Source organism: Gracilinanus agilis, chromosome 1, assembly GCF_016433145.1.
Source record: "Gracilinanus agilis isolate LMUSP501 chromosome 1, AgileGrace, whole genome shotgun sequence".
In the NCBI taxonomy this organism is placed as follows: Eukaryota; Metazoa; Chordata; class Mammalia; order Didelphimorphia; family Didelphidae; genus Gracilinanus; species Gracilinanus agilis.
The window spans coordinates 64,358,201-64,380,764 of NC_058130.1; the positions used below are offsets into that span (position 1 = coordinate 64,358,201).

At 38.9% G+C, this 22,564-nt stretch overlaps 1 protein-coding gene across 1 annotated transcript; it reads right to left on the reverse strand.

The window, feature by feature from the left end:
* Positions 1–398: 398 nt before the first annotated feature.
* On the reverse strand, positions 399–21,485 carry RPN1 (ribophorin I). The gene is made up of 10 exons (XM_044656882.1): positions 20,597–21,485; positions 16,510–16,574; positions 11,693–11,999; positions 10,305–10,514; positions 5,307–5,499; positions 5,031–5,130; positions 4,788–4,926; positions 4,375–4,494; positions 2,533–2,778; positions 399–1,132 (listed from the first exon to the last, which is right to left on the reverse strand). The coding sequence occupies exons 1-10, from the start codon at positions 21,041–21,043 to the stop codon at positions 950–952; spliced, it is 2,010 nt and encodes a 669-aa protein (XP_044512817.1). The 5' UTR covers positions 21,044–21,485; the 3' UTR covers positions 399–949.
* Positions 21,486–22,564: the final 1,079 nt, after the last annotated feature.

The window sequence follows — 22,564 nt, forward strand, 5'->3', positions numbered from 1 at the left end:
CCACTACTGCCAACATCTCTTTCAGTGTAAATAACCTATGTATTTCTACACTCCAAGTTCAGGCTTCCCTCTGCCCTCTTCTTTATTCACTGAGGCCAAGAATCATAATGGCAACCCAAAAGTCTACACAGGTCAAAGAAACCATATGCTGGGAATAAGAATAGAATAGGAACAAGAGGGAAAGAGCTCTAAACAGAGCCAATAGGTACAACTACTCAAAGACTAGTACCACCCATTGCAAATTTTTATGTCCTTTGCAAAGCTTGTATTTTAAAAGGTCTCTTTCTTAAGGGAAAAAAAAAAAGCCTTCTCTCTTTCCCCATTCCAATCCATAACAATACTGGGGAGCTTAGACATTTCACCAATTCAAGGTTTATAATGAGAAACAACAAAGACAATTTAGTAAACATTCACAGTCCCTGGTTTATTTCAGTTTGGTCTCACACAAATTTAAAAAAAAAACAAAAAACAAAAAACCCCAAAATCTAAAGCTATGAGGGCACAGATCAAAGCTTTTAAAAATCTCCAAGTATAATCCTAGGCCTTATGCATCTTTGCATTTCCAACACTCAGCAGAGTGCTTTGTACACAGTAGGCATTTAACAAACACTTGCTCAATTTGAGAATAAAAAAATACAAACTTAGATTCCTTTCCTCAAAATACAAAGTGTGGTATAAGTCTGTGTATCTTTTAAACAAACACAGGAAAGGTTTTTGGAAGAGCAAGATTCTTCATGCCCTCAGCCTGACTTGACTGCTCCTAGGGACAACAAAGGGTCAGGAACCAAAAAAAAATCATACAATACTTGCAAAATTTGGCAGCCACTATCCTTTCTGACTTTCCTAACTCCTCCCCACTGCCCCAAAGGGATGGCTGCTCCAAGCTCAGAGAGGTCCACCTCAGAACTCTGCTCTTGCAGCTCCTGGGCAGTTAAGGTAGTGCTACAGGTTACAGAGCATCAAGGATGTTGTCAATTTTGGTGACCAGCTCCTGGCGTCTGCTTGAAAGGGCCTTTTCGTTCTCAATGTAGGCGTCTTTCTTGAGCTTGCCTGCCACCAGCCGCTCTGCCTCTAACGATGACTTCAGCACAAGATCTTTTACCTGACTGTCTAGTTTCTGAACATCACTGACCTGGAAAAGGCAAGAGGAAGATTGGTCATTAAAGAGAGCTACACAAAAGAAGGGCTCTGACTTCCCCATATACCTAACTCGGCTAACCCATCTCGGGCTCCTAATGTCTAATACATCAAGGAAAAGAAATGACTGGGGTCCCTGGTTTTCTTTGGTGGACTACCATCACCAAACATCATTTATTTACACATTTATTTGCACCACAGTTTACAAAATACTTTCCTCAAAAAATTTGTAATTTACAAATAATTTTCACATATATTCTCATTGTTCAAAGTGCTTTATCTATATTATCTCATCTGAGTCTTACAACAACACTGTGAGGTAGCTCCTGTTATTCTTTCACAGCTGAGGAAATAGGTAAATGTTAAGTGACTTTCTCAGGGTCACACAGCTAATATGTGTCTGAGGTAGGATTTAAAACTCAAACTTTCCTCATTCCAGGCCCTGTACTCCATCCACTTGGCCTCCTTTGATTGGCAAAACATAATATGGGTGTAACAACCTTGTAAATAATGTATTTTCTCCATTCTGTAGATAAGGAAAGTAATGGTCAGAGGGTACATGCACAGTCAGGACATAGGCAAGGTCCAAGGACTTCAAAGTTAGTCCCCTTCCTACTCTCATAACTCTCTAGTATAAGCACAGGGGCACCTTTCAACAACAGTGTCTGAGGACAGTAAATTGAGTTAGCAACTTTAAAAAAATCCTAATCCTGGCCTTATCACTCTGAAGACAATTTCATTCCAGGGCATGTACAGAATGGCCAGTGTTTAGCAATGTCTCCAGCACTTAGCATAGAGGTAAGCAAACAGAAGGGCCTTCATACATGTATGACTGTCAGACTTCTATTAAAGAGATCTGTTATTAGATGTCTACATGGTAACTGGTGTTTCTAATCATCAATCTTTAGGTACTTTTTCTAAAACACAAACAGTTAAATTTAATTTCCAAGCCTCTGTATAGTATCACTAGAAAATTACAAAGTGCCCTGCCTTGATTTCCCCCAAAATGTTTTGGCATCAATCTGCTTTAGGAAGGGTCATTTGTTTTTTTAATCCCTACCTTCTGACTTAGAATCAATACTATGTATTGGTTTCAAAGGAGAAGAGTGGTAAGGGCTAGGCAATGGGGGGGTTAAGTGACTTGCCCAGGATCAGAGAGCTAGGAAGTGACAGAGACCAGATTTGAAACCAGGAACTCCCATCTCTAGGCCTGGCTCTCAATCCACTGAGCTACCCAGCTGCCCCCTAGGAAGGTTCTTTTAAGAATGTAGTAGTTATTAATATTATCAAGGCAGAGGTGTCCTTCAAATATCCAAAAACTAGGGAAATGGTCACCAAGAAGATTCAGTGATGTCACACTAATGAAAGAGGAAAGAGTTCCTCTACATTCCTTACTTTGTCACAAAGATCAGAGCCTTCAGTCTTCAATCTAGACTGCAGAGATGCAATCTCATTAGTCAAGGACTTATGTTCCATTTCCAACGTCTTCTTGCCACTGTTGAGAGTGGATATATCTCGTGACTGCTTATACTTATTGACTGCTTCATCAAAGTGACGGTACAGGCCTAATCTCTTGTTGACCAAGGTTAAAACCTGTTCAGTGATGCAGGCCACCTTCATTCTGGCTTCAGCAGCTGGATCCTACAGAGGAAAGACAGATATACCACTTAAAAAGGTCAGGAAGGCCAAATTCATTCGGAGCCTGATGCCACAAATAGCATCCAGGAATAATAGCTACCGAAAAAAAGAAAAACTATCTTTCTAAAAAGTCATAAGGAAATATACTACCCCCAAGAACATTTCAACTTTCAGAAAATTATTCCCCCCAAAAGAATCCAATAACAGAAGTCACCACAAATACAAGAAATCTGAAAATCTTAACAGTGGAAGAGTTTCCCTTCAATGAGATATGATCTCATTAAGAGGAATTTGGATGTTCTCTTCTTGTTTTGGCAGCACATGACTAGAAATAATCAATCACATACATAAAAACAGGGACTCAGTACCTTAAAATGCTTTCTTCTGGCACCATGCCTAGCAATCACAAATGCCCTTACCAACATCCACAAATCACTAACACATTTATCCAAAAGCAACAGAAGGATGCCCATGAGTCAATAGAATTCCACACAGAATGACTGAGAACATGCATGTTTACTTAGGTCCTTAAAACAAAGCAAATCTCAACTGTGATTAAAGGAAATGGATAGTGTACCTCAAAGAAAGCTTGCTGGTTAAGAAAACAGATAAAATGAAGATAAGGTTAAAAACAAAGTAAAATCCCTTTGGAACAATATAAACCAATATATTTATTAATCAGGAAACTGAAGTGACCCTAGAAATTAAGCATCCTATCCAAATGTGAAATCAAAGTTAAATAAGAAATTAAATAGAAAGGAGAAACAGGAAACAAAACAAAGATATAGAACAATGAAAAGCAAAATTGGATATGGCAATCTGAATCAAAGCAGAATTTTAAAACTTTATTAATATATACATAATGCTAGCCAAGTGCTTTGGAGACAGAAAATTACACCAAACCTTAAATCCCCTCCCAAAAAACAAGGGGGGGGGCTTTTTTTTTAGGTTCAAAAAGACCTGTATGAATTATCTGTAAATATATTTATTTTTCCTCCGTCTCTTTGCCCAGTAAGCAAACATCTGATAAATAATTCCGTTTTCCCTTATAAAATAATTACAAAACAGTCCTCCTATAGGTTCATATAGAATGAATCGATGTGATCAATCCTGAGTGAACTTTGAAACAAAAGTGACCCACAAGTACCTGCCAAAGAATCTGCCCCAACTCATGAGCCAAACAATAGTTATTCTTCAAATGGCCATCAAGCTATTCTCTGGACTGTGTAGATTCCAAATCTGACCACAAGAGTGTGCTCTATAAAGCACATCCTTAGATTAGGGAGAGAATAAGACTTCACTTTATTTAAAGAAGACTTCTGGAGAAAGTGACCAACCTTTGAAGCAGCATGTTAACTGCTTTACAATGACCACTACCTACCGGGTCTCTCTCATCATACTCAAGTAACAGTACAAAGCAACTCTTCTGAACTTCAGTTCCCAAGTTCTGATCCACAGATTCAATGAAAATTATGAAAGCTCAAAGAGGTTTTAAAAAAAAAGGATAGGATGCATTTAAGCTCAAGGCCCTGTGAAAATCTGTGTAGAGTAGCATGGTTTCTGGGTCACACACACCCCACCTCGAAGAAAGTGAAATACCTTTGTGATGGAAAAGTCCAGTCTCACATAAATGATCACAGTGAAGAACAAGATATAAAAAGCTGCAACCACCAACAGGGGCTCCTGCAACATGAGAATCTTGTTGAATGTGTAATGGACCTGAGAGGGGAAAGAGAGAAGTATTGTTACTGGAGGTAATGGATCCAGGGCCTTTGAGAAAAAGAACTTGTCTCCACAGTTCCAGGTAATTACCTGGGGAAGGACAATTGAGTCCCAACCTTAAGAAAAATGTCATATCAGGCACAAAGCCCCATCTCTAATAGGCTAGCCCCTCAGCACCAGCTACACACCACAGCACCAACTTAATAGAGCAGCACCAGAGCCCTTGCTCTGCAAACAAAAGTTAGTAAAGGAATGTGGAGGGTGCCAGGAAGAAAGTGAGAGCCACCCACCACAATGTCTTGAATGTGCTGCTCCACCAAATTGTTTTTATGGGCGACAATCACTGTGCGGCCAAATGTATCCAGGTAAGTATAGTGTAATTCATCTGGGGCTCGGCTGATCTCATAAGGACTGTCTACTTGGATGTTCCTGGGAAGCAGAAAAGAGATTGTTTTCAAACATGAGTAACATCTGAGCCAGAGTCAGAAAGGAAGTCCATAGCAAAAAGGAAAGAAGATAAAAGTCATACTCACTTAGCCCCTTCTGGAAGTATTATCTTCACTGTCAGAGAATCTGTTACTTGTTCATCAAACACATGGTCCACAAACCTCATCTTCAAGGCATACTGGTCACCTAGAAAATCAAAGAATCACAGGCCTGACTCTCTTAACTAGACAGCTTCACTGCAACCTTCCCTAGGAAGCAAAGAGATGGACATCTACCACAAGAGACTTAAATACTGATAATATCAAGAGTAAAGCCAAATTCAGGCTTCTCTTTCAGTATCCCCCTCATAAGTTACTACTGACCTAGATTATAAAGGTACTCATAGCTTGGAAGGTTGTAGCCAATAATGTAATGGGTCTTCCATCCACCAAAGAGTGGAAAGCGGGGGCGGATCTCCATCTCCACAGAGTCATCCAGGATGAGAAGGTGGCTGGTAGAGACATTCCCAATCTCGTCCCTGTAATATACATCTTGGGCAGCAGCAGGGAGGATGGTCTACAAGAGAGGACATAGCTCCTTAATATCCCTGGCCCTAAACTTCACTCCACTCTTTATTCACACAGGCACTTATTAAGCATCTGCTAAAGAGCTTTTTTTTTTTTTGGCTTGGAGGGAAACGAAGAATTTACTCAAGACCAGTCACCTGAAGCTAAACTAGTAAGGAGATAAGACAGAAACATGTAACTAGAATACAAGACATTACAGAGAAATAAAATTATAGAGAAATAAAGTGGGGGGGGGACACAAAAATGCTGTCTGAGAAAGATTCTTATCCACAAGGAGTATATAAATGAAAAAGTCATGGAAGAGGTAGCATTTGAACTAGTTTGAATTTAATTTTCAATGGCATAGGGAGGAAGAGCATGAACAAAGGCAAAAAATATAAGGCACATTCAAAAGACAAATGATAGTAAATTTGGCTAAAGCTTATAGTACCATGTAAGGCATAATAGAAAATAAGGCTAGCAGGTTGAATTAGATTATAGACCAGGGGTCGGCAACGTATGGTTCTTTCTGCAGGAGCCATAAAGTCAATTTTTTTTTCAGGCGCTGTTACAGGAGCCACACTGTGAGCACTGTACAACTCTCACGAAATTACATTTTAAAAAATGTGGCGTTTATGGCTCTCACGGCCAAAAAGGTTGCCAACCCCTGTTATAGAGGGTCTTAAATGTTGGGCAAAGAAGTTTAGAGTTTTATGTGGTAGGCAATAGGGAGAGTGAATTTATAAATAAATGGCAAATAATAAATATTTGAAATATATATGTATGTAAATATATAGAGATGAGTAAATATATTTTCAAAGGAATAAAATAAAAGGCTATAACAAGATAAAGAATGTTATCAACTACTTTCTATCACTGAAAATTGAAGCTGAATATTCCAGACAAACATGAAGGTGATGATCCTGCTACTGCATTTGACTGAATTCCCCACAAAATAAGAAGCACACTGAAGACTTAATGCTGGGAACAAATGCTGCAGTGTGCAGACAGAAGAATTTTTGGTATTGGGTATTTTAGAGTGAGCAACTGAGCACCTCAATGGATCAACCAGTCCAGCCCCTTCACTTCATAGAATTTTTTTTCTTTTTAGAAAAATTTTCCATGGTTACATGATTCATGTTTTTACTTTCCTCTTCACCCCCTCAAACTTCCCCCCATAGCTAATGCGCATTTCCACTGGTTTTAACATGTGTCATCAATCAAGACTTATTTACATATTATACCCCAAAGAGATCATAGGGAAAAAGACTTGTACAAAAATATTTATAGCCACACTCTTTGTGGTGGCAAAAAACTGGAAAACGAGGGTATGCCCTTCAATTGGGGAATGGCTGAACAAATTGTGGTATATGCTGGTGATGGAATTCTATTGTGCTCAAAGGAATAATGAACTGGAGGAATTCCATGTGAAATGGAAAGACCTCCAGGAATTGATGCAGAGTGAAAAAAGCAGAACAAGGAGAACATTATACACAGAGATGGATAAACTGTGGTAAAACCGAATGTAATGGACTTCTATACTAGCAACAATGCAATTATCCAGGACAATTCTGAGGGACTTGTGAGAAAGAACGCTATTCACATTCAGAGGAAGAACTGTGGGAGTAGAAACACAGAAGAAAAACAACTGCCTGATCGCATGGGTCGATGGGGATATGATTGGGAATATTGACTCTAAACAAGCACCCTAGTGTAAATATCAACAATATGGAAATAGGTCTTGACCAATGACACATGTAAAACCCAGTGGAATTGTGCATCAGCTATAGGAGGGGTAAGAGGGGAGGGATAGAACATGAATCCTATAACCATGGAAAAATGCCCTAATTAATTAAATAAAAATCTCAAAGCCAAAAAAAAAACACCAAATAAACAAACAAACAAGCAAACAAACAAATAAATAAATAAATGGATGGATGGACGGGCAAATAAATAAATAAATAAGTGGATGGAAGGGCAGCAGAGAGCTCATCTCAATCCTGACAAAATCTTGGCCTTTACAAAAGTCCCTGAGGATACTCAAAATGAAACCTCAAAAGCATCACCTATGATTCAACTGATGAAACAAGGATCCATATAAAGTAAAATTTTGCATTCAGTGATTTATGTGTGCTTTTTGTCCTTTATACCACATAGCCCCCTGTTCCTAAAAAGGAATGCTTTCTAAATATGCTCTTAACAATGTAGAGGACTACATCTAGGAAATGTGGTAACTTTTTATTTTACCAATTATTTCTTCTGTTTGAGTTTTTCCTGATTATTAAATTGGCAAAAACCATGAGATTAATAGATTTCTTAAAGTAGCTTACATGTAGCTCTATTTGAAAAACATATGTAAAACTTAATCCATTTAAATACTTTATAATTATTGCATAAATAAAACACCTTTTAAAAATATTTTTATTGATATTCTAAATCACTTTCATTTCTAACTATATCTTCCCCTATCTTTTTTTTAAGCCTTTACTTTCCATCTTAGAATCAATACTACACATTAGTTCTAAGGCAGAGAGTACTAAGGTCTGGGCAATGGGAGTTAAATGACTTGCCCAGAGTCACACAGCTAAGAAGTATCTGAAGCCAGTTTTAAACCCAGGACCTCCTGTCTCCAGGCTGACTCTCTCAATCCACTGAGACACCTAGCTGCCTCAACAGATTATTTTTAAAAGCAATTCAGCAAAGCTATCTATCACATCCTTTAAAAAAATATATTCAATATTCTACACTCCTAGTCCCTCACCTATACAAAATATTTTCTCAGATCTTCAGGACCAAGCATGATCATTATAATTATGTAATATTCAGGTTTTTTTAATTTGCCTTTTTTTCCTAGTAAAACTGCATTCTTATATGATCCGATGGAAGAATTCAATTGGTCAATTATTTCTCTCATGTAGATCTGTCTATACGTATTTTCTGCCTCTGAGCTGAAGACCAAGAAGTTTATTCTTAAGATGTACCATAACAAAACTCTAAAAGATGTTCCATAATATTTGGTAATGCTGGAATTTTATGGCCTAAATACTGCTTGAAATAAACAGGCCATTAATTAGCCTTTTTTGTTATCCTGAGATTGTCACTGAAATGATGACCCCTACAGAACTAGACAAATATATTTGCCAAGGGAATTCCATGAAAGGTGAATCACATCAGAGTTGTTTCATATCCAACTCCTTTAGGGTTTGAGTGACAACCAATGAGCAAAGAACCTGTCTACAATGTAGTTACATTTAGAAACAAATTCCACAGATTAGATTCTGTGAAAACCTTCACAAAATATCTGACATTTGTCAGTCAGTAAACATTATGTCCCCACTATGTGCCAAGTACTGTGCTAATAACCATGTGTAGTAAAAGGGGTTCACCTATCATATTTGTTAATATGGACCAGTTACATTAAAGAGGGCAGAGCAAAGCTACAGGAACATTAAGAAATTCCCCCTCTTGGACTTAAGGAAAAGAATGCTACCCACATTCAGAGGAAGAACTACAGGAGTGGAAACACAGAAGACAAGCAGCTGCTTGAACACATGGGTTGAGGCAGACATTTTGGGGATGTAGACTCGAAACAACCACACCAATGCAACTATCAACAATTTGGAAATAGGTCTTGATCAATGTCACATGTTAAAACCAGTGGAAATGTGCATCAGCCATGGGTGGGAAGATTGCGGGGGGTGAAGGGGAAAGTAGGAGCATGAATCATGTAACCATGTTAACTTTTCTAAAAAATGAATATTAATAAATGTTAAAAAAAAAAAAGAAAGAAATTCCCCCTCTTCTTCCAGGAACCTCAGGTTCTATTCAGCCTCAGAACCTAACAAAAAAAATAAATCTATCCAAAACTTCCAAAGCAATCTCACAAACCTAAGAAATTCAATTCCATTCCCCAAACTAGGCAAGCCCAGCAAATCAAAATTTGTAAGAAAAAGGTTCTCTGAAAGTCTGCACCCTTCTAGTGTTGGCAGAGTGACAATACAATATTCAGGAAGAAAGTGGGGAAACTGAATGCATGTATTCAGAGGGATGGTTTGGCTAACATGAAGTCTAAAACAAACTAACTTCCCCCTCTTCACTGAAGAGGTGAGGAACTCTAGTATGGACTATGGCATATACCATCACATGGCATAAGCGTGTTGGTTGCTTTTGTTAATTTTTTTTCCTTTTTAGTCTGTTACTTGTTGGGCCTGGGGAGATAGATTTGGAAATGTGTGATATAAAAAAGATACCATGATTAATTTTTAATGAAAAACAAGAATTAAAAGTTAACACTACATTATGAAGTAAACTGAAGGGCATCAACATAGAAAACATTTTTCAATTATTACTTTTGGCAAAAGTGAGATATAGCCTGAAAATCAGTACTAAATGGCTATGATATGAGAAAAATAAAAAAACAAAACATGTGACTTAGTAGGTTCAGGGTCGACAAATCCACAATTAAAGGTGTTCAAGCATATACATATTTCACATTGTGCCATTTGACCAAGTTCTTTATCAAATTCACCCAAACACTTAATTCTTATAGTCAGTTCTCTACCTCAACAGATGTCCATCCGTTACACTTTCTTGTCAGGGACCTGAATATTACAAGATGTCCTTCACATAAAGGCCCCTTTATGGGGTATGAAAGCCTCCCCTGCCCACCACCATCATCTTTACCTATGCCATTAACTCACCAGTCACTAACAATCATAATTCAATATTTAGCCGGGCCTCAAAATGAAAGAGAAAAGGCAGACAAACTAGACAGCAGGAATGTCTTTACAAAGTTCACAAGTGGTAGCAACTCACCTTGAAAGACCTGATGGAGGATATTCCACTGTCTGCCTGTCTCTGATAGTCATAACGGGAAAAGGGCCCTTTAAGCACAGCACCAGTATGTTTTAAGTCTACTGTTTCTTCTACAGCAATATTTCCCCAGTGAGAGACTTCAATGACCCGGGTCATGCTAGTAATGGTCAAGAAAGGGCTGTTGTTCTCATAATGTACTTTAAAAGGATCCTGTCAGAGAAAGAAAAATAAGTAATTTTTGATAAAAAAGAATAAAGATTTAATATTGCAAACGTTTAAAAGTAATTATCATCTTATTATTCTTTGTAGAGGAATTCCATGTGAACTGGAAAGACCTCCAGGAACTGATGCAGAGTGAAAGGAGCAGAGCCAGAAGAACACTATACACAGAGACTGATACACTGTGGTAAAATCGAATGTAATGGACTTCTGTACTAGCAGCAATGCAATGACACAGGACAGCTCTGAGGGATTTATGGAAAAGAACGCGGCCCACATTCAGAGGAAGAAATGCAGGAGAGGAAACACAGAAGTAAAACAATTGCTTGAACACATGGATTGATGCGGACATGGTTGGGAATGTAGACTCGAAATGACCACACCAATGTAACTATCAATAATATGGAAATAAGTCTTGATTTGATGACACATGTTAAAACCAGTGGAAATGCGTGTCGGCTATGGGGGTGGGGGGTGGGGTGAAGAGGAAAGTAAGAACATGAATCACGTAAAGCTGGAAAAATTTTTCTAAAAAAATGAAAAAATAATAAAATTTTAAAAAGTATTATTCTTTGTATCATTCAGGGTGCCTAGCACAGTATCTTACATAGGTCATATATATAAACACAACGTTATATTATCAGGCAGCAAGTGGTACAGTAGATAAGTACTGGGTCTGGAATTAAGACCCGAGTTCAAATCCAGCATGAGACACTGTCTGATCCCAGGCGAATCATTGAATTTGTCTGCCTCAGTTTCCTCAACTGTAAAAGGGGATAATAATAGCACCAACCCAACCTCCCAGAGTTGTTGTGAGAATAAAATGAGTTGATTTTTTTCTTTTTAAACCCTTACCTTCCATCTTAGAATCAATAATGTGTATTGGTCCTAAGGCAGAAGAGTGGTAAGGGCTAGACAATGGGGGTTAAGTGACTTGCCCAGGGTCACACAGCTAGGAAGTGTCTGAGGTCAGATTTGAACCTAGGACCTCTGTCTCGAGGTCTTAGCTCTCAATCCACTGAACCACCAGCTGCCCCCTGAGTTGATATTTTTTAAGTGCTTAGCACTGGCAAACTGATTTAATAAAACTTATTCCATTCCTGTGGGTGATAAGCCTACAAAGACTACCATACTTTGCTTCAGTTATCTCTAAAGATATACAAATATACCTGACTAAAGGCAGGAATTTCTTTGAAGGGACCATAATCCAGTACATCTTCAGAGCGAGTAGGATTGCCAAGCTTGGTATAGCTTTCAACATTTCGGGAAGCCAGCTTCACACGCATTGTTTGTGTCTTGGTTTGGTAGGGTGAATAGAAATAATGGTTCCCCTCAAAAACAACAAACTGTTTTTCGGACTGGGTAATCTGGGTTGGATATGGTTGTAGCGCATGAGTGTAGACTGTCTCAATGACCACTCGGATCTTGGCACCTCCGGCCAGGGGATAGGGAAGCTTCACTGTGAATAATTTCCCACTGCAGAAGAAATAAAGAAAAGATTAAAAAGCAGAAATGGTTTAGCAGTTCAAAGTTAAGGGATCACACTGCAACAAAGATCTTTCAGACCTAACCTCATCACTGTAGGTACTCATTCCACCTACAGATTGCAACTTTCTTATAATTTAGTAGATGAGTTTACAGAACTTGGAGTGGGAAGAAGATAAGAGAGATTTTTGCCAACTGAAAAAATAAAATAGAATTTTTTTTTAAAATCACTGTGGCCAAAAAGTCCTCAACCTTGCAGACAATCTGATGGTAAATTCCTCCAAATTTAGTTAGTATAGTCTTTGGATAAAAAACATATAGCTATATATGATAAAGTGGAAAACCTAAGTTACTTAGAGAAAAACTCTGATAAAAACTCGAAAGGATAGGGGGCAGCTGGGTAGCTCAGTGGAGTGAGAGTCAGGCCTAGAGACAGGAGGTCCTAGGTTCAAACCCAGCCTCAGCCACTTCCCAGCTGTGTGACCCTGGGCAAGTCACTTGACCCCCATTGCCCACCCTTACCAATCTTCCACCTATGAGACAATACACCAAAGTACAAGGGTTTAAAAAAAAAAAATTTAAATAAAAAAAAACTTGAAAGGAATTTGGCAAAAATAAAAGTTAGTCCAACACTTTATGCCATTTCCCACAATTTAGATATCTTACTATTAAAGATCATTTTATTAAAAAAAATAGAGAAACAACATATATCTCTCTTAAGAGTCATGGGAAGGAGATGTATTATTCTTAATCAAATAAGAGATAAAGGCAATTACAAAAGATAGCATGGATAACTTTGATTACCTGACACTAAAAGGTTTCTGTATAGACCACATTATTGCATCTAGCATAAGAAAGAAGGTGGTCAAATAGGGGGCAAAATCTTTTTATTAAATTTCTCTGATAAGGGTTTGGCATCCAAGATAAAGAAATAATTTAAAAATATACACAAAACTTTTTCTATGAAAAATTATTTTTCACTGTCTTATGAGGGGAGGCAGTAGGGGAGAAAATCTGTCACTAAGCTCCTATTCTGAGCAACTCTCCTCAAAAAAGAGGTAGGGGAGGGGGGCGGGCCAGAACAGGGAAGTAGCTAGCAGAATAGGCACCAAAGAAATTACAGTACCACCTACAATTTTTCCTTTTAGGAAATCAAGCAAACAATGAAGTTGGAAATGTAATGCTAGAAATCAACTTGGAGATCTACAAAATCTACCATTATATAATGACTTATGGTAAAACTAATTTTTGTGATAACAAAGAACTAGAAACAAGGATGAGGCCCATCTACTAGGGAATGGCAAAACAAATTATACATGAATCTAATAGAACATGACAATGCCGTAAGAAATGACAAATAGGATGAATACAGAGAAACATGGTTAAGATCTACATATATTAATGTAGAATGAATTAAACAGAACCAAGAAAACAATGTTCACAAAACTACATACAACAATGTAAACAAAAAGAATCACCAAAAAATAAAAAATTAATGTGTTACAAAATTACAAAACAACAAGCATGGCTCCAAAAGAGAAATAGGAAAAGACATGCCACCACCTCACCCCTTTGCTGAGGTGAGAAGTACAAAAGTGGGGTATACTGAATGTCTTTCTAGACTTTTAAAAAGTATAGATTTTTATCAATTTTTTTGTTTTTAAAAATATTGTTATATGGGATGGCCCTCTGAGATGAGAAGAGGAAGAGATACTGGGGAAAACTAATAATGTTAAAAAACAAGGTATCAATAAAAATTTTTCTTAAAAAAGCAACATATTTGTAGAAACTTTGTAGTTTGAGGAAATACTGATGACAAAGCCTTGTAGGTGCAAAGAAATAAAATCAAGTAAAGGCAGGACAGAGTTATGATAGAAATAAATCATTCTTATAACTCCTTAACCTATATGGATTTTACCAAAGTACAGCTACATCTGGATTTGTTTTTTCTTCCCTTAAAAACCCCTTAAATATAATTTCTTTTTGGTCAACCAGTCAGTTAAGAATAAAATGAGTAATAATATTTTATTAAAAATAGAAAGTAGCATAATTTTATTCACATTTTTTAAAAAGGAAGAAAATAATTCTATAAGATTTCAACCTATTGGTTCAGAACCCCTTACAACAAATCAACAAATGACAGACTTTATAATGAAAGCAGTGCCTCAGTTTCCTTGATATAAGATGGTAATGATAATATTTCATCTCACCTTCCTCAAAGTGTGGCAAAAACACAAAAGCTTTTTGTAAGCTATGACTTCATGAATGTAGGGAACATCTACTGAAGAACTACTTTTAAGAACGCAAGCTCGCGGGGCAGCTGGGTAGCTCAGTGGATTGAGAGTCAGGCCTAGAGACGGGAGGTCCTGGGTTCAAATCTGGACTCAGACACTTCCCATCTGTGTGATCCTGGGAAAGTCACTTGACCCCCATTGCCCACCCTTACTACTCTTTCACCAAAGAGCCAAAACACAGAAGTTAAGGGTTAAAAAAAAAAAAAAAAGCTTACTATGGGCCTGGCACAGTATTAAATCCTAGAAAAACAAAAACAGAATAACACTCCCTGCAGAGGCTCCCAAGGGGCCTATATACGAATGAAGGAAATGACATGTGAATAATTAAACACATAGTTGATACATACAAAATAGAAGGTAACCTTAGAAGGCTAGTCATTGGAGATTGGAAGGAAAAGGACTCAAGCAGAAGGTGATATATGATCTTAATCCTGAAAGAAGTTAAAGAAATCAAGAGATGGAAGTGAGGAGGGATAACTAGGAAAAACTAATACATAAGCAGAAATGGAAAATAGAGCACTATGTGCAAGAAACAGCAAACAAGCCATTATCACTGGACCTCAGGGTGAGTGGAATGCAGTAAAGTATGATTAGACTGAAAATGTGGGAAGGGGCCAAGTTATAAAGAGCCTTTAAAACAAGAGAGGATTTTATATTTTAATCTAAAGTTAAGAGAAAGCCACTAGAATTTACTAACCAGGAAATCACATGGTCATCTCTACACTTTAGGAAAACCGCTTTGGCAGCTGTATGGACAATGGAGTGAAGTGAGAAGAGTTGAGGCATGGTGACCAATAAGAAAACTACTACAACAGTTCAGATGAGGGGTGACAAGGGCCTGAATTAGAGTGGCAGCAATGTGAGTAGAGAGAAGGGTACGCAAGTAAGGAAGAGATGTAAAGTTAGAAAAGACAAAATCTGATACCAGGTTGGCTATGTAAGATGAGAACAAGGAGTGTTAAGAGGACACCGAGATGTGGAACTTGGGAGGACACCGAGATGTGGAACTTGGGAGACTGAGAAGATAGTAGAACCTCAACTGTAACTGGGAAATTTGGATGAAGGGAAGGCTGCAGGGGAAATGATGAGATCTGCTTTAGACATACTGAGTTATGAGATTAAGTCTATAGGACATTCAATTAGAAAATTTCCAATGGGCAACTGGAGGCGAAAGACAAGGAATTTAGACCTAGATATATAGATCTGAGAATCATCTGCAGAGACAATAACGGGGGGGAGAGGGGGGACACTCAGAATAAAGCCTACCCAGGACAACCAAGGTTGGGGGGAATAACAATGATGAATATCCTGCAAAGAAGATACAGAAGGAATGGTCAAACAAATAGGAAGAAAATCAAGAAGAAGGAGTGCCACAAAAAATCAGAGAAAAGAATATCCAGGGTCAAATATAGCAGAAATTCAATGAGAATGCAGTAGAAAGTCTGCCTTGCTATTTAATTTACAATGTAAATTTTTAGTGAATCCAATTAGCACAATTTCTTGACTTCCTCAAATTTAATTCAACAGCTTGTAGGTAGGAGTAAAAGAAGAAGATAATGATAGTATTCCAGGCCTGGAGTTCAGCAAAGTATGATGGAAAAGAGTCAGGCCTTTCAGGTTCTGAGGTCAGCTCTATATCCACTACAATGAGCTTCCTCTACAATATAAGTATTTGATATTATGATTATTATTTATCTAAGACGAGAAGGATATATTGATGCCTTTCAATTAAATCCAACAAATATTTATTAGGAATAAAAGATAAGGCAAAGATATAAAAATGACACATTTTCTGACCTTAAGTAGTTTATATGGTCCTGGGACCCACCTATCTCTTGACACAAAACATTAAAAGAACACAGTCAGTCGGGGTCAGAAAGAGTTAGAACTAAGGTCTATTGGCTCCAGATAACTTCTTTTTACCACAACCAAGTACTGAAGGCAGCAGTATCTTTCTGAACTTCAGCTTCCTATCTAAAGAATGGCAATAATAACAATCTCAGTAACAATAGTGTAACAGTACTATTACCTACCTGGCCAGGCTGTCAAGGACCAATCAGTTAATGTATATAAAATGCTTGGCAAAATCTAAGCCATAAATAAAAGTGAGTTATTACTGATGGTACCAGAAAGTATGGAGGTGAATGGAGAAATTTAAGAAACTGGTTAAAAACAAAACTCAATAAATACTAATCAAGACTGCTTACCTTTTGCCTTTAAGTTTCACTTCTCGTACTTCCAAATGATTTTCTTCCTCCTCCTCTGCCTTTAACTGCAGAAAAAGACAAGTGTTATTTCTTATGCTTTTCCAAATCACAAATTCTAAATCCATTTTCATTTGACTCAGAACTTCAAAACTAACCACCACTGACCTGCAAGTTTATTAGGAGCAACAGCCCTGTCACCTTCATTAGTCTAAACTAATGAAATCACCAATGATGACAAATTGTGACTTTACACAAACCCTCCACATAATTGAAAACCAAATCCTCCACAGTGTGAAACATTCTCAAGTAAAAAGTGACCAGAATTTGTGACTAATCTGTACACACAACCTTGTTTTCTTAAAGGATAGTTGTATTTTTTATATATTAGTACTAACATTTTTCAATGTTTAAAACTTATTGCCATTTAAAATTGTCTTCATTTATACAGCTGCAATAATTATGTAGACAGTGCTTTTGACTCTGTTTTACTCATTCTACATCTCTTCATTATGGCTTCTCTGATTTTTTCAAATTCTGTTCCTTGTGGCCCAGTGTTAGATCACAGTTCTAGAATTGAAAAGGACCAGACAAGTCACATGATCCAAACCCTTCATTTGACAGATGAACAGACCCACACAGGTTAAGTAGTTTCCCTGAGTAGCAAAGCTGAAATTTGAACACACGTATCATGACAACATTCAGGATTCTTTCTACATTTGTTCCACTACATATCAACACTTGGCTCAGTCCTTCCCCAATCAGTGATCACACAATTTGTTTCTACTTATTGCTATTAAAATAGTGTGAAGGGGGCAGCTGGGTAGCTCAGTGGATTGAGAGCCAGGCCTAGAGACGGGAGGTCCTAGGTTCAAATCCGGCCTCAGACACTTCCCAGCTGTGTGACCCTGGGCAAGTCACTTGACCCCCATTGCATACCCTTACCACTCTTCCACCTATAAGTCAATACACAGAAGTTAAGGGTTAAAAAAAAAATAGTGTGAAGCTTATTCCCCTTTCATTTTTGTTCCTCCAAATTTTATTATTTTCTCTAGTTCTATAAAGTATCTCTTTAGTCATCTGATTGGTGTAGCAACTAAATCTGTGAATTAATTTAGGTTTCGTTGTGATTTGTGATTTCACATTGGCATGGCCTAACTACAAGTTTTTAATAACTATATAAATACTGAATGTGCTCTAATAGATTTAACTCCCAGATAAATTATGCGTTTGCAATTACTTTGAATGGGACTTTCTCTTTTATTATTCTCTTCTGGATTTGGTTATTGTTAAATAGAAAGGATGTTGATTTTTCTTGAGTTTACTTTGAATTCTACCAGATTCAAAGGGACAGAAAAACAGGAACAATGACAGACCTTTGATCTGCTAAGCTGGCCATTCATATTACCAATGGGGCACCAATGTTTTTCCATATTTGTGATCTTAATCCTAGACTCTTCTCTTAAGCAAAAGGAATACAATTGGTTGTTGATAGCTAGAAAGAAACACTTCTACTTCTCAATAACAAAAATATGCCAACCAATAATATACCAAATTCCAATAACTAACGTATATTGTGCTTAAGAACCACAAAGGAACGTAGATCATATGTAATCACCAACCCCTTACTCTCACCCCTCATAAACAATCTATTACCAAAATCTGTCCATTCCCCCTAGAGATCTGCAAAGAACCTCCTCTTCTCTACTCTTGACACTATCACCATCCCAGTGCAGGCCCTCATCACCTCATGTCTGAACTACTACAGTAGACTTCTAGGTGGCCTCCCTGTCCCTAAGTCTCTCCTCACTTTAATCCATCCTTTACTCAGATCTCAAAGTGATCTTCCTAAAAGTACAACATAATACAGGCTAAGAAGGATGCTCATCTCTGCAGGCTACAGGTTCTTTTCAAAAACCACAGCTGTCTGGGGATTACAAGGAGGGCAAAGTTGTACAGCCAAATGGAGCATGTAGGGAAGATAAGAATGGGGCCAGAGAAGTGGATTGGGTTAACAGTGGACTGGAAGCCCGGAGACCAGAGTTCAGATTCCAATTCTGCCACCTAGGCAGCATCTTCCTGGACCTTCATTTCCTAATTAGTCAAATAAGGAGACTCAGGTTCATTTTAGTTTTAAAATTCTATGAAGTAGGGGGCAGCTGGGTAGCTCAGTGGATTGAGAGCCAGGCCTAGAGACAGAAGGTCCTGGGTTCAAATCCAGCCTCAGACACTTCCCAGCTGTGTGACCCTGGGCAGGTCACTTGACCCCCATTGCCTACCCTTACCAATCTTCCACCTATATAAGTCAATACACAGAAGTTAAGGGTTTAAAATTTAAAAAAATAAAATAAAATAATCTATAAAAAAAAATTCTATGAAGTACAAGTGGAACAAGAAAATTAATTCTTGCAAAAAATTGTGGAAACTGCAATCAAAGTTTACATCTAAATTTCTGAAAATACTAAGCCCAGCCTTAAAACAGCCTCTAGCCTGAAATTTGCCATGATCAGCACAGTTGTTAGAACACTACTGTTTTTTAATAAATGTAGAGAAGGAACACTGAAGATCTTATAGACCAATGAAACTAACCTCTACATACATGAACTTGGTTTACAACTATCCTTCAGCTATATTCTTAAGACAATTTGCTTCTGTAATAAGATAAATACCCCTTCTTTAATGAGAGTTGGACTTTGTAAAAAGATTTATTTTTCCATTAAAAAAAGCAATCAGTATCTATTTAAATGATCTCATAATTCAGATAACAGTACAAGGAGAGCAATTTAATAATGAAATTGATTTAAATCATATTTTCTATATTCTAAAATGAAAAGAATTCATTAGTCAAATCTGATACCAATGCTGCCAAAGCCTCTATAACTCTATAAATGCAATTTTATAACTCTAGCAATGGAGGGTATAATTTTGGCCCCTCAAGAGTAATAATTATCCTGCTCTCAATAGAAATGAAGGGTGACAACTTACTAAATGCTACTCTTGACAACAATGTAAATCAAAACTATAAGCAGCCAAACTCTCTTCCCAAAACCAAAGGTGGAAAAGTCTCAGAAAAGTGTTTACCCAATTATACGAAAGTAAATAAAGAGAAAATGAAAAGGCAATTTCCATAGTTTGGATAGCACCCTGGCCACAAAGCTGGGAAGAATAGTGATTCCTAATGTCTTGGACAAGTCATTTAACCAAATTTCCTGATCTGTAAAATACGGATAATAATTGCACCAACTTCCCAGGATTATTGTGAAGACTATAAAAGAGTTAATACATGTAAAGTGCATTGATTGCAAACCAAACTTTTTGCAAAAGTTTTGCAAAGTGCTACATAAATGATATTATTATCCACACAACATTTACTTAGTATTCAGTTTAAAGTGTCCCATAGGATGCTTCTTAAACGCCAAGGATTATTAAGCCATGTCTACTAACTACTTCACTGCCAGTCCATAAACATTTATTGAGGCAGATCCCCGAGTTAAGCACTGGAGACACAAGAAAGGCAAGAGACAGACAGTCCCTACTCAGCTCACAAGGAGCACAGTTTGGGATGAGGGGGGCGCGCACATCTGAGGTGGGAGAAGACTCTAGGATTAAAAAGGATGGAGGCAATCTCCCGGAGGGCCCTCGGATGAGGACTTTTGCCTAAGGCAAAAGCAAAACTATGAATAAGAGCTATTCTCGGGCTCCCGGTGGAAGGGAGGCAGGCAGGCCCGAGATCCCCGGGATATCCAAGGCCAGAGGAGTCGCCTCCTCGGTGCGGGCCAGGGGCAAGCCCCACGGGCCTGGCGGGCGTGGCGTAGCCCAGTCGCGCACACTGGCCTTATGCTTACGTGTCAGTCGGCTGCAGGCAGGCAAGACACACGCGGAAGTCCGCGGCGGCCAGGGTACGGTGGGCAGGGGGTAGTTGGGGATGGGGGGGTTCCTGGCAGGGGAGCAACTGGAAATGGGGGACCATTAGAGGAGGCGGTCCCGGGAAGGGGGCAGGGGCGCCGCGCCCCAGCATACAGGAAGCCTTTCGGGCAAGGGCCCGCCACCTCCATCCCGGTCCGTCCCTCGGCCCACTCCTAAGGCTCACCTGCACGCCGAGGTGAGCCAGCCGGGCCTCGAGCACGGGCTCCAGCGCCAGCAGAAAGGACGAGGCTGGCCCGGTACTTGGGTTCACCAACAGCACATCGGCCGTCACCTTGGCCAGGTGGCTGCTCAAGTCCACCGTGCGCTTCACGTCCTCGTTCACCAGCTGCACCTCCGAGGCGGCCGCGGGAGCTGCCACCCCCACGACCCACATCAGCACGAGAAGGCGAGTGGCGGGCGCCTCCATGACCGTGGACGGAGCAGACCTTCCACACGCAGGCGCGGACGCAGGCGCAGAAGCCAGGAGCAGGAGCGGGCCACGGCCGACTCGCAAGCCTGAGGCTTCCTCTTCCCTTTTCTCTCGCCTTCCCTGTGCGCCCGCGGATTCACACATAGGGTGGGAGGCGGGGCTACAGGATCGCGGCGCCCATTGCTGAGGACCCCGTCTCATAGGCAGTTGGGGCGTCGCTGGCAGGTGCCTGAGTGCAAACTGAGAATGATTAACAACCCTGCTACTAAAATAGAGTTTTTACAACACTTTGCTGCAAATTTCTTTAGCTGCATTTTACAAACCAGGAAACTGAGGCTTGGAAAAGGCGAGCGATCACGCCTTCTCACCTCATTAGTCCAAGGACCAGGACTTCACTACTGATCCTGACTACTGATAGTCGGAAGGAACCTCAAAAGTTATCTGATATACCGAGGATAGAGTGCTGAACTGGGAACCGGGCAGACCTGAGTTCGAATTCGACCTCAGTCAGACCCAGGGTGAGTCACTTAACTGTGCCTCACATTCTTCATCTGTAAAATGGGGATGATATTTGTATTTACGACTTCTAGTTTCTGTGAAAATAAAATGAAATAATTTGTCTTTCCATTTTTTTTAAGTAATGTCAACTGGGTTTTTGGGAGCCCCAAGTTTGCCCCAGTCTCCTGAAAACTACCCCCGCCAAGGAAAGTCCCAGAGTGACCCATTTCAGACTGAAAAATAGACCTGAAAATATTTCATGATCCCAGTTTAGGTGGGCCTAGTGGACATAGTTAAATGTTAAGTACCCTTTTTTGTCTGAGTAGTTTCTCTCATTGTATTAAAGCAGTGATGGGCAACCTTTTGAGCTTGGTGTGTCAAAATTCGCCAAAAAATCTGAGCATAACTAGGGAGGTATGTCACTTCTAGAAGAAAACCATAATTCTGCAATATTCATAGTTTAAATAACAAAAACATAATTGTATTATATAACTATTTAATAAAACAAAATAGGTAAATTAATATAGGTAGAATTGTCATCTATAGGGCAGAGTGTCTACACTACATTACAGCAAATATTTCATCCTCAGCAGCCCGTACTTCTCTGTATGCAGGTATGCAGCAGCATGTCATCGAAAATGGCTATGAGTGACTCTTGTCATAGGTTTGCCATCACCTATTAAAGTCCTCTCCCAGGAAGCCCAGGCCTTGGTTAGCCATTGTAAAGCCAATCAATCATACCTCCCTGTCCTTCCTTCCCCAAAAGGTATATAAGACCCCAAGTCTGGAGTGGTGATTCTTCCAGAGATATTGTCCCCAGAGCCCCAGGGTTCTGTGTAGTATTTGGAGCTTGGCTCTGTGTAGTAGACAATTATTATGGACCTATCTCTTTCCTGATTAAAGATTTGGTTTTGCTGATTACTTTAGTGTTCTGAATTTTTTCAAGTTGACAGTAAAGTGACTTTGCTCAAGGAGTTACATAAATGCTAACTCCTGTGTTGTTCATTCACATCAGCTGTAACCTACTCTTCGATTTCCCATTTGAAGTTTTCTTGGCAAAAATAATGAAATGTTTTACCATTTCCTTCTCTGGCTCAATTTACAGATGAGGAAACTGAGGCAAACAGGGTGAAGTGACTTGCCCAGGGTCACACAGTTAGGAAGTATAGGAGGTTGTATATATATATATATATATATATATATATATATATATATATATATATG